Source organism: Pterocles gutturalis, unplaced genomic scaffold (assembly GCF_000699245.1).
Source record: "Pterocles gutturalis isolate BGI_N339 unplaced genomic scaffold, ASM69924v1 scaffold33736, whole genome shotgun sequence".
In the NCBI taxonomy this organism is placed as follows: Eukaryota; Metazoa; Chordata; class Aves; order Pterocliformes; family Pteroclidae; genus Pterocles; species Pterocles gutturalis.
This window is the reverse complement of record NW_010106533.1, coordinates 294-14,115: the sequence shown is the minus strand read 5'-3', so window position 1 is coordinate 14,115 and position 13,822 is coordinate 294. Positions and strand designations below refer to the sequence as shown.

At 49.3% G+C, this 13,822-nt stretch overlaps 1 protein-coding gene across 1 annotated transcript; it reads left to right on the top strand.

Moving 5' to 3' along the window:
- The first annotated feature begins 123 nt into the window (after nucleotides 1–123).
- Nucleotides 124–13,347, top strand: LOC104472241 (two pore calcium channel protein 1-like). Its single transcript, XM_010087824.1, has 18 exons — nucleotides 124–203; nucleotides 2,058–2,172; nucleotides 2,826–2,954; nucleotides 3,187–3,303; nucleotides 4,390–4,508; nucleotides 4,687–4,788; nucleotides 5,279–5,405; nucleotides 6,432–6,633; nucleotides 7,309–7,453; nucleotides 9,069–9,254; nucleotides 9,671–9,735; nucleotides 10,005–10,092; nucleotides 10,388–10,457; nucleotides 11,016–11,235; nucleotides 11,460–11,550; nucleotides 11,866–11,979; nucleotides 12,344–12,462; nucleotides 13,202–13,347. Exons 2-18 carry the CDS (start codon nucleotides 2,086–2,088, stop codon nucleotides 13,345–13,347), a joined length of 2,127 nt encoding a protein of 708 aa, XP_010086126.1. The 5' UTR covers nucleotides 124–203; nucleotides 2,058–2,085.
- The last annotated feature ends 475 nt before the right edge of the window (nucleotides 13,348–13,822 follow it).

Below are 13,822 nucleotides of genomic sequence, written 5' to 3'. Positions count from 1 at the left end.
TATCGCTTTTCACCTCTGTGGTGTGCCCTGGGGTGAGAGGGACCTCCTGGGAGTGTCTGAAGATTATTTCAAGCTCCAGCGCCTACTGACTAGCTGTCTATATTCTTCCCCTGTCCACAGGATCTTCTGCTGGCAGCAGCGTTTGTCTCCGATGCGCAGTACAACAGAAATATTCCTTTTAAGACTTCCCCGGAGGCGGTCAGGTGAGGAGGTCTGCACCCTGCGAGCGTGCCATCACAGTGGAGCAGGGCTCTGCACTGGTTTCACAGGGAGCGTGTGGTGCTGTGGGGTGCTGGAGCTGGGATGGGGAGAGCAAACCACTGTGGTATCTAAAAACAACAGCCAGCAAAGGCTGGGGGCTTCAGCTTCATCAGCTGGGTGCTGAGAAGGTTGGGTGGTTGGGGTGCCAAGAAGTGGATTTAAGCTGCAGTACATATGTTGAAGGGGGCTCGGGGCATCTGTACATTGAGGATGGGAAAGGAAATAAAAATGTGTGTTTGGTTGGAGCAAAAAAAAAAATAAAATCTTCTACGAGCAAAGCTGCAGCACTCTGTGGGGATGAAGAGTTTTTGTGAGCTTGGTTAGCCCGCCCCTCTGTGTAAGGGGGTGCTGCAGTGTGGCTGTGCCCAGTGTTTGGTAGCAGGGGGCTTTACGGTTTCTTGGTCACAGCTGTTACTAGTTGGCAGTGGGTGACACCAACCCACCACACACCAAAGCTTCAGCTAATGAATGTGCAGCACCTCTGCTCAGGTGTGCTTCAGAAAGGGTGGTCACTGCTAGGGGCAGGAGTAATTAAAAGCTTATGTTAATTGGGAATAAGTTAAGTGAAATTCCCTAAGTTAAGAATGCTTTGCCTGCAGTGGTGACTCTCTTCCCTTTTAGCTACTGAAAAGAGGCTGAGGCAGCTTTTCTGAGTCTAACCTTCAAGCTTAGGCTGCTTTAGGCAAGCTATTTCTGTGTGAAAGCCTAAGAGAAGGGGGCTAGTATAGAAGGGAAAGGTGGTACGACAGAGTGCCAGCAAAGCCGCGTGTGAGCATCAGTGACACCTGTAGCCCTCCCCATCAAACCCTTCCCTTCGCCCTAGTTCTCGCATCTCAGCCTGGGAAGTTTCTTGGGCATCTTGGTGTGGTTCAGTATGTTTGTTCCAAAGGCTCTGAGCAGGTATAGACTGCTGCGTAGCTGTGACCTGTGCCTGCTTTGGAAAAACAGACTGTGTGCATAGCGTTTTGTCCTGCCCAAGTAAATAGAAATGAGCAGGTTTTACATGGCTGTGTCTTGATGGCGTTACTAAGGGTATGATACATCATCTGTACAATTACCTGCCCTGTAGCCTGTGTGCAGGTGGTTATTGGGCAGATGAGGGACTGTTTGGCAATGTTGGCAGCTTTTTTATTGGCAGAGAAACTATGTACTCTGCCGATCTGCTCCGCATCTCCCCACAGGAGCCACTGCTGCATGCCATCCTGTGAAACCTCCTGGGGGAGGCTTAGAGCTGGAGGGGTTCATGGTGGCTGCTGGCATTCACCGTCAGTTTTGCTACCGTAGGGGACAGAATACTGCTTAGGTGTTGTATAAAAAACAGTTTACTGTGCAGCTCTGTGCTTCTCTCTGGTGGCTTTTCTTGTCTCTTTGCTTCTTAACCTGCAAAGAAAGGGTGTTGGATAACTAATCAGACTTGGTTTGTGTGTCCTGTGGGTACCTGAGCTTCGCAGAAGTTTGCACTCTAATTAAGGAACAAGGTAATTACAAAAAGGACGCAGCTTTACCAGATCTGTCTGTTGGAGACTTAAACTGAACTGAAGACACCTGTGTTCCACCTTCCCAGGTTTTTTTTTTTTACTGAAAGGGAGTATAGTGTCCATCAGCTTTGAGACTATAAGGAAGGGCCAGGAAACAACTTGCCAAATTCCTGGCTGGCAGAAATTGTGCTCCTGTTACCCTTGTGCCCCCAGGACTCTTGGGGACAGCATGTGCTGTTCTTCCAAGCTGTATTTGATGAGCCCAGGGGTATGTGCACTGCAGCCTTTATTTATGGTGCCACTGCCTTCTCTCTACAGGCTTTACCACCTCTATAACCACTGGGTTATGCGAACAGCCACCTACTTCTTCATCTTTCTCAACCTGTCCCTTGCAGTGTTTGAAGAACCTGCTGTGTACCCGCTCCCCTTCCTGGTAAGTTTTCGGTGTAGAAGCAGCAATGCAGTCAGTATTGTGTTGCTTGGGAGAGCAAGCAAGGGTTTCTTGCTTGAAACTAGTTGTCAAAGGTGTCAAGAGATAATTGATGGTGATATTTCTGTTGGAATCTCTGATCTACTGAAATGGGGACAAAAAAGGGGCATGGGAGCTAGACAGGGACTATGGGAGCCATTGTGGCTGTCAGCAAAAGCTGATGTGACCACGGACAAAATCATGTTGCTTTTTGGCATCTCGGAGAACAATTCCAGCCTTCAACGTGACCCAAGTCCAGTCCTCATGCCTGAAGGCAGGAGTGGAGTGTTGCCCTTAGGGCTGACTTTTCCGTGGCCTTTATTTGTTCTGCACTAGTGTATTGTGAGAGATGTGCTCCTTGAATCCTAAGCAACTGCAAATTTACTGGCTTTAACATGCCTGTGGCAGGGAATTTCACAAAAGGAAGCCCAAAACTATTGCTTAGTGCCAGATACATGAGCCTGTAAAACAGCCAACAGCAAAACCACTGGAAAAACTTCTGCACTGACTCTGCCTGCTGCTTCTTTGCCTCTACCCCAGCCTGAACGTCCTCGTGTGTGTGAAGAGGGCTAGCACTGCTCTCAGTTGCTCTGACTTGGCCTCTTCTCCCTCTGCAGGTCACTTCTCTGGTCGAGGTGTTGTGCCTTCTGGTATTCTTTGGCCGACTGACACATTTTGCAAAAGTCACCCTTCGCAATGTATTTTGGAAGGATACCAAGAACATCTGCATCATGGTTGCAATCCTGGTGAGTTGGGCCTCGGGGAGCCTCCGAGGTTGAAGTGGCCGATGTGGAGGTGGCTTTTTTTCCTCCTGCACAAGGGCTCTCCAAGAACCATGGCCAAATCAACCAACACTTTGTCCGATTTTCACAAACCTGTCATGTGTGCTTCTGTCTTGTGTCAGCTAACCCTGTTATCTTCACCACCTAGACACATTTCCAACACTGCTTCTGGGAATTTTCCTTCTTTCTTCTGCAGTTGTCCCTAACAGACTTGGCCATATATGGGGTCCTCAGGGTATACAACATCAAAAGCATTCGATGGTCAAGAATTGTGAGGCCCATCTTCCTGATCAACTTTGCAGAGAGTCGCCAGGTAAGGAAGAAATCTGGTGGGATGTACCTCTGGTGCAGGTTCCTATTTTTGGACAGCCTGCTGCTTTCTGAGATTCAGGAGATTTGGTAGAAAGATTTTTGTCCAGGAAGGGGCAGAATTTAGGTTCCTCTCAGTGAAGATTTCTCTCAGAGGTGGCCTGAAGCAAGAATTTGAGGTGGAGAAGAAGGTGCATTAGCACTGGTGCTGCTTGGGCTCTGTGCAAAGTGCCAAAAGGCTTCTCCCTGGACCCATGGGCTGGGTTACTGGTGCCCAGAGCCCTGAGTGTGCTTGGGATGGAACTAGAGCTGCTCACCCAACACGGTGCTGTGATCAGTTAGGGAAGATCAGGCTTAAAGTGTAAAACTGCATGGAGAAGGAAGAATGTTTCTGGTAAGGTCAGCCTGTGGGTTGTGCTTAGTCCAGGCTGTGCAGAGGAGCAGTTAGGTGCTGTCCTCAGGAGCTGTGAACATCAGCAGTACTGCAGACGAGATAACTGTTTCTCCCTGGGTCAGGGGCCAGGTTACTTATTTCTAGAAGTCTCCTAGGCAAATAAGCGCAAGAGTTGTGCTGTTCTCACAAATGGACCTTGTAGTCCAGCTGGGTGACTTGGACTCTTGTCACGGCAAGATCTTTGCCCTGCTGTCCAAGACTGACTTACAAATGAATAAATGAGTGGTGTGGGGGTCTGGGGGAGGGAGCAGTTGAACTCTCAGGCTCAGAGCGTGTGTTTTGTGGCCTGGGGTGACAGGCTTCTGTTCCTGACTGGTCCTCTGCAGCAAGAGCATCTCAGCAGTGCCACAGGGCCCTCTGTCCCCTGGCTAGCTGAGTTCATGATGGTGTGGAGATAGGGTCCCTCCTTCTGCTGTCTCCTCTGGGGAAGGAGAACAAAAAGCCTGGTACTCTTGCACAGGTTTTAGCAGAGCACAGCTGGCATGTCTGGGTCAGAATCTCTCCTGCCAGGTGACAGAAGAGTACCAGTGTTGCCCTTTGCTTGCCTGTCCCTGTGTAGTTGTTTGATCCAGATGGGATGGTGAGGGGAAAAACAGGTACCACTTGGCCTCTGAACACTTCCCTTCTCCTTGGCAGATTCGGAGAGCCTTCCGCAGCATCCGCAACACGCTGCCAGAGATCACCTACGTCTTCTTGCTCTTCATGTTTAGCCTTCTCATGTTCTCCCTCATGGCCTTGAAACTGTTTGGTGAGAGGTGAGAATACTTCTGTCACTCAGAGCTGGGTGGGAAGAATGTGTGTGATACTTTGGGGAAGAAGGGAATCTGGCAACTCCAAACGACTACTAGTGAATACGAGCACTGCTGATACGTGCAGTTCCTGCGGTGGGACATGTGATCTTTGCTTAACTTCAGATTGTCCTTTTCCTCCTAGGAATCTCCGGACAGCAGAAGGCTTGCCCTATTTCAAAAACTACCTAGAAATTGTGTTTGACCTCTATGTGCTGGTGACGACAGCAAACAGCCCGGATGTCATGTATGTGTGCTGAGCTTGCAGTCTTTCTGTTGTGAATGCTGGTGTCCTGCTCCTAGCGGCAGAATCTCTGATTAGAACAACACTGTGTTTTACACAACGAGGTATTTCAGAGCAGCAACAGGGATTTCACTTTTCCAGCCTGCAGGGGTTTCATGAATTCTCAGCCAGCTGTTTTATAAGTGGCTCTGAACTGGAATCTGAGGTTAGGAAGACTTTAGGAAAAGATGCATTAAAAAAAATAGTGCTTTCTAAGTGACCCTGTAGCTGATGAAGGCTTTAACCGGAGGGACAAATGCACACGCTCTTTGATTAAAACCCTTTCCTGAAAAGGAAGGGTGTGCTCTAGTGGTCACATGTCTTTTTCTCTCGTAATATTTGCAGGGCTTTCTACACAGACTTTTTAATTTGCACAGCTGTGTTAAACTTAAGGTTTGGGCTTTCCATCCTCATGTATTCTAATAAATGATTGCGTCCTCTATTCATTCTCTAGGATGCCGGCATTTGACTTCAGCTCATGGTATGCCCTGTTCTTCATTGCCTTTGTCATCATCAACACCTACATCTTCATGTCTCTCTTCCTGGCTGTTGTGTACAACAACTACAAAAAACACCTGAAGGTAATGTTTGGAGGGGTGAGTGGTGACCAGTGACTGCCTGCTGTTCCGTGTGACCTTATAAAGGAGCCATCTGGCTTTCCCTTGTAAAGCTGCTGCTTCTCAAAAATGCAGCGAAGGGGCACAGCTTCTGGCCTTTGGTCTGCAAGTACCAAGCACAGGTCCACCTTTCGTATCATGGGGATTGCTGGGAGTTCTGCTCTTTGCAGCATGGAATATTGCATTGTTAAATGCTGCGGTCCCAAGAAATTGCAACAGATCGGAGGCATGTGTCTCTGCCCTGTTGCTGTTAGAGGCCGAGTCCTAGCTCAGAAATGCTGTCTCTATGAAGGAGGCTGTTTTCAGTTGGCTCTAAGCACACAGCACAATTTTTCTGCTGCTGCATGTGCTCTTAAATCAAAGGAAATGTAAAGGGAGGTCTAAGTAAATCAGAACGCTTGTTTCTTCTACCCAAACTGAGTAGCTTGGTACTTGTGATCAAAGGGTGAGCCCTGGAAGTTCCTGGCTGCTCCCGTGATGGAACTGGCTCTTTCTCAGTAAGCAGTCTGCTAGGTCTTACCAGAGGCTGCTCTCCCAAGGGTATAAGGTTCTTCAGCCTCTGTGTAATCGTGTGCAGAAGAGGATCTCCACCCCTGATCTCAGCAGTATCCATTTATGGATGGGAAATGTGTGGATGCATCCTCTTTGCTTCTGTGACCTGTGGGCACACAGATCCTGTGATCTTTGAAGGATATCCCCCATCTCTTTCCTGTTAGATGCTATCCTTTGTCTCCTCTTCCGGTTTTTCAGTGCATCTCCCAGCAGCAAGCAGTGTGTTGGTCCTTCCAGAGTGCTGTGCAGAGGGCCCATCGCTGCCTGTTACGTAACATTTCTCATCGCCCCGTGAATTATGCTGTACTTTGTCTCATATCACTCCAAGTGTGTTCCCCTGAGTCTCTTCTTGCATCTCTGTGCCATGAAAATAAGATTGAAAAAACAAGGGAGGGGGAAGGGTAACCGAAGGTGTCTGAATCCTGATCCTCTCTCTAGAATGAGATCCGTAAGCTTGCTTACATGAAGCGCCGCAAGATGATCGAGGCCTTCAACCTCCTGAAGGAAGAGGAAGGAGCACAGTTTGTGGTTAGAGAAGCCCGGTGGAAGCAGCTTGTCAAGCTTGTGGCTCCTGACATCAGCAACTCCCACCGAGAGCTGCTGCTACGCATTTCAGACGATGAGCAGAAGGGTTTCATCGGTGAGCAGCAGGGCACTGCTATGCTCAGGGGACTGGGGAGGAGCCTGGGGTCGGGAGCCTGATGCTTCAGGAGTTTTGGCATTGGGGCTTGTGGTCTGCAGTGGGCGCAGAGGGACTCCAGGCCCCTCTTCCTGCTTCTCTCCAGTCTGCTTAAGTCCTGAGAAGTTGTTCTTCCTGCCTGTGGTGTAACCTGTGTCATGTACACTGTGGGTAGCTCTTCATTTGACATCAGGCCGAGCTCATCACAGAGAAGGGGACCTCCTGTTCTCAGCACAGGACGAGGAGAGCCTCCCTTGTTATCAGATTCCTCTAAGCAATGTGTATTCCCACGCAATCCTCTGGAGCCTCTTGTCTCCAGCCAGAGCAGCACAGGACATCAGGAGAGGTGGGTCAGCCTCCTCCTGCCAGGTCGTGCCCATCCTGGTCATTAAGGGTTTGTTGTTTGTTGGCCTGGGGCTTATGCCAGTCCCTCAGGAATGAGGCAGAGGAGCTGCTGGAGTACAGAGTTCAGCCTGTTCTGTGGTGGATCCCACTTTGGGCACGTGTGTTCCCTGCTGCCATGAACGGATATTGAGTCCAGATTGTTGCAACTTGTTTGCTTGTAGGTTTGCATTTGCCAGACCCTTGTCTTTTTAGTGACAGCAGACTGATGTGTGGTTCTTTCCCCTCCTGCAGACAAGAAGTCCTTTGTACAGCTGGCAGATCTCCTCAACATCCAGGTGATCACCCTGAAAATACGCAGCCATCCGCTGGGGCGATGGATGCCCCGTGTGTACAAGTCAGCAGTGAGCCAGTTCCTGCGCAGCATGGTTAGGCACAGGTAAGCCTCTGCCGCTGGAGCAAGCGGCTCTTAACATTCCCAGGGCTGTGGAGGCAAATGCTCGTCTGGGTGTCATGCTGGAAAGTGCAAATGGCATTTAGGCACACATTGGGGGTTCTCTTTAAGTGTTCTGTGGACCAGCTCTGCTCTTAGACTACCTTCAGTGGTGCACAGAAACTAGACGTGGCTGCTGGTGAGTCCGTACCTCTTCCAGTCCTGCTTGTTCACATCTGCTATAGGTGCTGGGTGTAAATAGTTTTTACTAAAAGCAAGAAGTTCTTTACGACCTGCCTTGAAGGATGAGACTAAATGCTTCACTTAAAGATGAGCTTACATCAGTAGTCTCTGCTGCAAAGCTGCGTTGTGCTGCCTCATCAGCTCTTACCACGTTGGTACGATGAGCTGCTAGTGCTCTGTTTCACATCTGAGTCTTCCCAGAATTGCAAAATCGCTGAGGTTGGAAGGAACATCTAGTGACGGTCTAGTATAACCCCCTGCTCAAGTCAAGGCTGGCTAGAGTAGGGTACTCAGGGCTATGTCTAGTTGTCTTTTCAGTATCTCTAAGGATGGAGATTCCATAACCTCTCTGCAACCTGTTCCAGTGTTTGACCACCATCAGGTTTTTTTTTTTTTTTAAAATAAGTCTTTTTTGGTTTGAATGGAAAAATCCTGTATTTCAACTTGTGCCCCTTGCCTCTTGTGCTTTCACTGGATACCTCTGAAGAGTCTGGCTCCGTCTTCTCTGCACCTTCCCATCAGGTATTTATACATGTTGAGCTCCTCCTGACCCTTCTCCCCTTCAGGCTGAACAACCCCAGCTCCCTCAGCCTGTGACCAGTCAGCCCAGCCTAGCCTTTAGTCGTTTTTGTGGCCCTCTGCTGCACTTGCTCAAGTACCTTCAGGTCTCTTTTGCGCTGAGGAGCTCCGTTGTTGACACAGCACTCCAAATGTGCCCTCACCAGTGCGGAGCAGATGGGAAAAATCACTTCCCTGGACCTGGGCACGCTTCCTAAGGTAGCCCAGGATGCTGTTGGCTGCCTTTGCCACCAGGGAGCGTTACTGGCTCGTGTTCAAGCCCCCCTGAGACCCTCTGCAGTGCTGCTTTTCAGATGGGTGACCCCCAGCCTGTGCTGGTGCCTGAGGTTATTCCCCCCAAGGAGCAGGACTCTGCATTTCCCTCTGGACGTGGTGGGATTCCTCTCTGCCCACTTTCCCAGCCTGTCCCAGTCCCTCTGACTCCAGCACACCCAGCTGGTGTACCAGCCACATCTCCCAGTTTCCTATGGTCTTCTGTTTTACTCATCCAGTCTCTCTGCTTGAGAAACGCTGCTTGCCTTGTTGGAAACACACTCGCGGTCAGTCTCTGGAGTTTAACGCTGAGAGCCTTGACACTGGTGTACCCTGAAGGCTTGTGCTCTACTTTGTGTTGGACTTGAAGAGCAAAGGTGATCTCTGCAGTCATTTCCCTAAACTCTCAGGCTTGGGGAGAACCGATGGGTCAAGATAGCTTCTTAAATGGCAATGTTTGAGAGAGGAGGTGAAGAACTCCTGAAATAACTGTAACTTTTACCTTCTTGGGAGTGGCAAGCTGACTTCTCTTTTTTTCTTCTTGCAGGGGATTTGTTTGGACTTATGATGTGATCATCCTGATAAATGCTATCTTCATTGCTCTGGATGAGGAGACCCCTTATATTTCTTATGCAGAGTGGGTCTTCCTTGCTTTGTATATAATCGAGATCCTCCTGAAAGTGTACACTTACGAACCGAGGGCATTCTTTGGCAAAAACCAGTTCTGGAACTGGTGAGTGGCGTGAATGTTTGTGTTAAAGGTGGTGTGAACTGTGATGAGATCTTTGTGTTCAGCTCCTCAAGAACTGGAAGTCTCTTGGAGAGATGGGCTGCCCAACCCATGTGCCAGGCTGTAACTAAAATGGTTGTATGTGTCAGGGGACATTGTGCTCTTCCCTGGCCTCCCCTGGTTCTGACAGAGACTGCTGTGCTCTGCCCCACTCTGCTGTCTCAAAGCATATGAAGATAGAAAGTGTTTTGCTAAACAAAGCTTTCCCATCTGCCCCTCCTGCAGACAGCTGGAGGTGACGCAGGGCTGTCTGGCACAGATGGGGGAAGTGGGGTCACTACTTTCAGGTGTTGTGTAGCAGCTCAAGTGCCCGTTCTCCATTGCCACCACTCTAATAGCACTGCCTTCCCTCGTGCTAGGTTTGACACCCTCATCATCTTTGCTGCCTTGACTGCAACGATACTCAATACCACCCTGAAATCGAGTAAGTGCAGCTTGAGCAGTCTGCATGCATCTGGGACACTCGGTGGTTTGAGTACTCTTTTGCCATCGCCTTGGGCTCGGGAGACTTTGACACGGGAATGAATTTTCTGAGGGGTTTCTAAGAACTAACCCAGTCTTTATTTTTTATAGCTACCAGTTATAAACAGTGTTTAACAAGGACATAATTGTAACAAATGTAAGAACATGCTTTATCTCTATGCTTCCCTGATTATTTTTTGTAACGAAAAAATCTTTTTTTTTTTTTCTCAGCCACAAAGTACAACAGCCAACAGATCCTGGACATTGTCTTCATCTTAAGGGTCCTCAGGCTAATAAGGATTGTTGATAGCTTTCAAAGGTAAGGACAAGAATGGGATAGGGATATGGGTTTCGGGGGGGGAGGGCAGGCTATGTCAGAGGCTGGCTGAGACAGTGCCTTGAGTTGGTCTGCATGGCAGCTTTGGACTGGCCATGGCCGCTCAACAGAGCAGCCGAAGGCCTCGTCCCATTGTGCCTGGGATGAACCCAGTTGCTGCAGCCTCTCTGGGGACTTATTTATAAATAAGGACATGCAGGGAATGGGCTGTGACCATGAGCATGGGCTTTAACAGAGCCTCCCCACAGCAGGTGTTGTCATGAATCGTTTGCTGCAGGTTCCGGGTCATCATGAACACGCTGATAAACATTGTCCCGACAATGCTGACGTTTGGTGGGCTGACTCTGGTAAGGAATCCTGGTATCTTAGCTCAAAGCACTCCAGTTTTACAGGAATGTGTCTTAAGTCTCATGCTCATGCTGTTTCCAAGAGGATAAATGCAGATCTCTGCATGGCAGGCCCTTGAAACTGTAAGTGTCCGTTTGATTCTTGGTTATTCCACAAGAAAATGTGTGCAAAGGGGTTGGGTTCCTGCTAGCTGCCACAGCAGAACATCCTTCTGTGCTCCATGGGGCAGTGAAAGATGTTTTTTGCAGGCTGGGCACAATCAAACTATGATTTTGGCAAAAATCTGCATGAGAAACCTGTTTCTCAAATAATTTCCTAAAAATACGTTCTCCTCATATGATTTGCAACTATTTCATTTCCATGTATTTGGGCTGGAGTTCTTGGCATATTATTCCTGCTTGGTAATTGCTCTTGAGTGGTTTGGGTCTCATGGGCTCTGTGCTGCTCTTCAGCAGCTTGCAGTGTCTGTAAAAGCTGAAAAACCTGCTGGAACTTCTAAACTTGCCATGGAGCTTGCCGCTCACTGGAGAAGCAGGCGATGGGTTTTCTCTTCCCAGGTTGTGTACTGTGTATTTGCAATCATTGGCATGGAGTTATTCCATGGGAAAATCCAGTTCTTTCCTCCAAACTCGAACGCTCCTCACGCCCTCGAATGCGGAAACCCAGCCCTCAAGGATTCCCTGTTTGCCCGTGGGAAATACTGCAAGAACAACTTCAACAACTTTGCCTCGTCGTTCATCGTCCTGATGGAGCTCACTGTGGTCAACCAGTGGCACGATATCCTTTGTGGTGGGACGTCCAAACTAGAGCTCGGTTTTTTTAACCCTGCTCTTCCCCTGGTACTGCACGTGCCCATGCACATAGTGCTGGACAACAGCAAAATGTTCCCTGCAGAGGGATTTTTCAGAAGGTCGTTGCTGGGCAGAATGATCTGGTTCCTCCTGTAGCACTACTCTACAGCAAGGTGTTCTCCTCCTTTTGCCCTTAACTCCTGTTCATACTCTTTGCCAATGGCTTTGCCAATGTGACCGTTCAGCCCGTGAAGCTCTATTTCATTGCCTTCCACATCGTGATGGTGATAATTATTGTCAAGTAAGTTTTGGGTTGTTCTGCTCCATTTTGGAGGGAAGAGGGGCTCTGCCCCCTGCTAGGGTGCTGCTGCTGGTCCTGGGGTCACATTGCATGACTCCTGGAGACAAACAGGACATGTACTTTAGAGGAATCCGCTGCATCTGTGTCTTCTTTCTGCTGGGTGCTGCTCTGACTTAGAGCTCCTTGTCTTCAGCAGAGGAGGGGATGGAGTGCTGGGGAATGAGCCTGGGAATACCGAGACAGTTGATGGCCAAAAGCAGGGGGAAAGCCGGTAAGGAAATGCTGCTGTGTAATTCTCCTCCTCATTTCTTTCAGTATCTTTGTGTCATTCATTTTGGAAGCTTTCTTCGTGGAGTACTCCCTGGAGAAGAGCGAAGTAGAAACAGCCATTGAACAGAAAATCCAGGAGCTGGGAATGGGAGTTCAAGAGTAAGCCCAAAAAAAAAAGTCACGCTGGATGTGGCTGGCTCAGCACATCCCATGAGGGCTGTGGGACTGCGGGGAAAAAGCCTCCCGCTGCCCCAAGGTGTGAACTGAGACTCCTCTTCCTCGTCACAGAGTTCTCACTCGTGTCGTGACTGTGTAGGCTTGGTCTAGCTGTCAGCAGAAGGCTCCTGGCATTGGCCTTGTGTCTGCCTCGCTGAGCTCTTCCAGCCCAGGAAGAGAGACGCTGGAGGCTGACAGTGGGACTGGTGCTGGCCCTGCCCCAGAGAATCTGTTGCCACTGGGTACCTGTGGGCCCCTGGGGTAAGATGTGTCCCCCCCAGGGTAACTTCTGGTCCTTTTTGTGTAGGGATGAGCTCCAGGATGAGCAGCTCCTGGATCACATGGAGAGTGCTGAGCACGACCTCGAGGGGGAAGGTGGAACGAAGCCTCAGTCTAAAGGGCTGGTGTTTAAAATCGCTTCCAAGCGTAAGTGTGGCCCTGCGGTGAGCCCAGTCTTTGGCCCAAGAGGCCGAGGCTCTGAACTGTCCCTGGTCGTAGCCCTGTCTCTGGGAAAGCTCCCACACACTCCTGCTTCCTTTGGGCTGTAAAAGCAACTCAAACCCAGATGGAGATTTTTAGAGAACTGTCAACACTCTGCTGGTTTTCTATTTTTGTAGCAACTCCTTTTCCTCTTTCCTACCTAGACCCTCCTGTGCATGTTTGCCTTCAGCAGCCAGTCTGAAGACCCTGCCCTGGGGACTGAGGTCCTGCTGTGGCCAAGACGCCTGTTTTTCCACTTTTCTCCTTCCTGTGTGCGTTCTGTTCCTCCTGGCTAGGATCACAGGGTGACTATATGCTCCTTTCCTCCAGCTTAACACTTATTTTTCTTCTGGCTTTCTTGCTGTACTTGAGCAGTTCCCCAATCCTCTGCTTCTCCGCATGGCAGCTGGTGGGGATCACAAACCCATTGAAGGATGCACGGGCATAGAAATGTTTAAAATATTAAAATAATGGCCTTATTCTTTACAAGTGCTCACAGTGCTTGAAACTATAGGGGGTGAAAGACCAGGAAACATCATTTGGGGCCTGTGTTTTCTTGCCTGGTTAGTGTAGAACCCAAGGAACAGGATTTCAGTAGGAGCTGCCTCAAGGCAGCTGCCACCTAACTTCAGCAGTGGGTGCTAACAGTGACCTTTTTTTTTTTTTTTTTTTTTGCCACCTGCAGGGTACAGGACTGTGGATGCTCTGCTCCAGCGTATGTTTGAGGCAGAGATACCCCTTGAGGACGAAGGCCCTTCCTTTGAAGAGATCTTAAACTTGTCCCCTACCCCTGCCGTACCCAGCAATCTGACTTCTGAGAGCGCTGCGTAACGGGGCCAATCCACCGCAGGTGACAAGGAGGAGTGAATTCTCATGTCTCAAGCATGTTCCCTGGCTGGCTGCTTTCAGCCGCCATGCGTGGGAGCCAGATTACACAGTGGAAGGGGCAGCTGACGCTGAAAACAGCTTCATCGTGTGAAAGAGCTTTATCTCATGTAAGGTCTCGTATAACTGTGGAAACTGGAAATACACCAGCTCTCCCTCCACCTTCCCGCGAGAGTATCTGACTGTGCCAGTTGAGTATGTTATGAAATACTACTTTTTGTAACTGCAGTCTTGTATTACAGCACTTTTATATGCATCTATGGACCAATGGAAGCTGAATTAAACAGCTTTTCAGTATGTTAAATCCGGCAGTCTGGGAAAAAATGAATTATCATGGAGTTAATGGGGGCAAGGGGCTGGGGGTGATGTGTCATATCCTCATCCTCGAAGGCATGAAGTCCTGCAGGGGGTCAGTGCTGAA

Excerpts from the sequence above, each read along its gene's own strand:
- LOC104472241 (XM_010087824.1), top strand. The coding sequence starts at position 2,086 with ATGCGAACAGCCACCTACTTCTTCATCTTTCTCAACCTGTCCCTTGCA. Across the intron at positions 4,509-4,686 it reads TTGAAACTGTTTGGTGAGAG|GAATCTCCGGACAGCAGAAG; the intron begins GTGAGAATACTT and ends TTTTCCTCCTAG. Across the intron at positions 11,551-11,865 it reads ATGGTGATAATTATTGTCAA|TATCTTTGTGTCATTCATTT; the intron begins GTAAGTTTTGGG and ends CATTTCTTTCAG.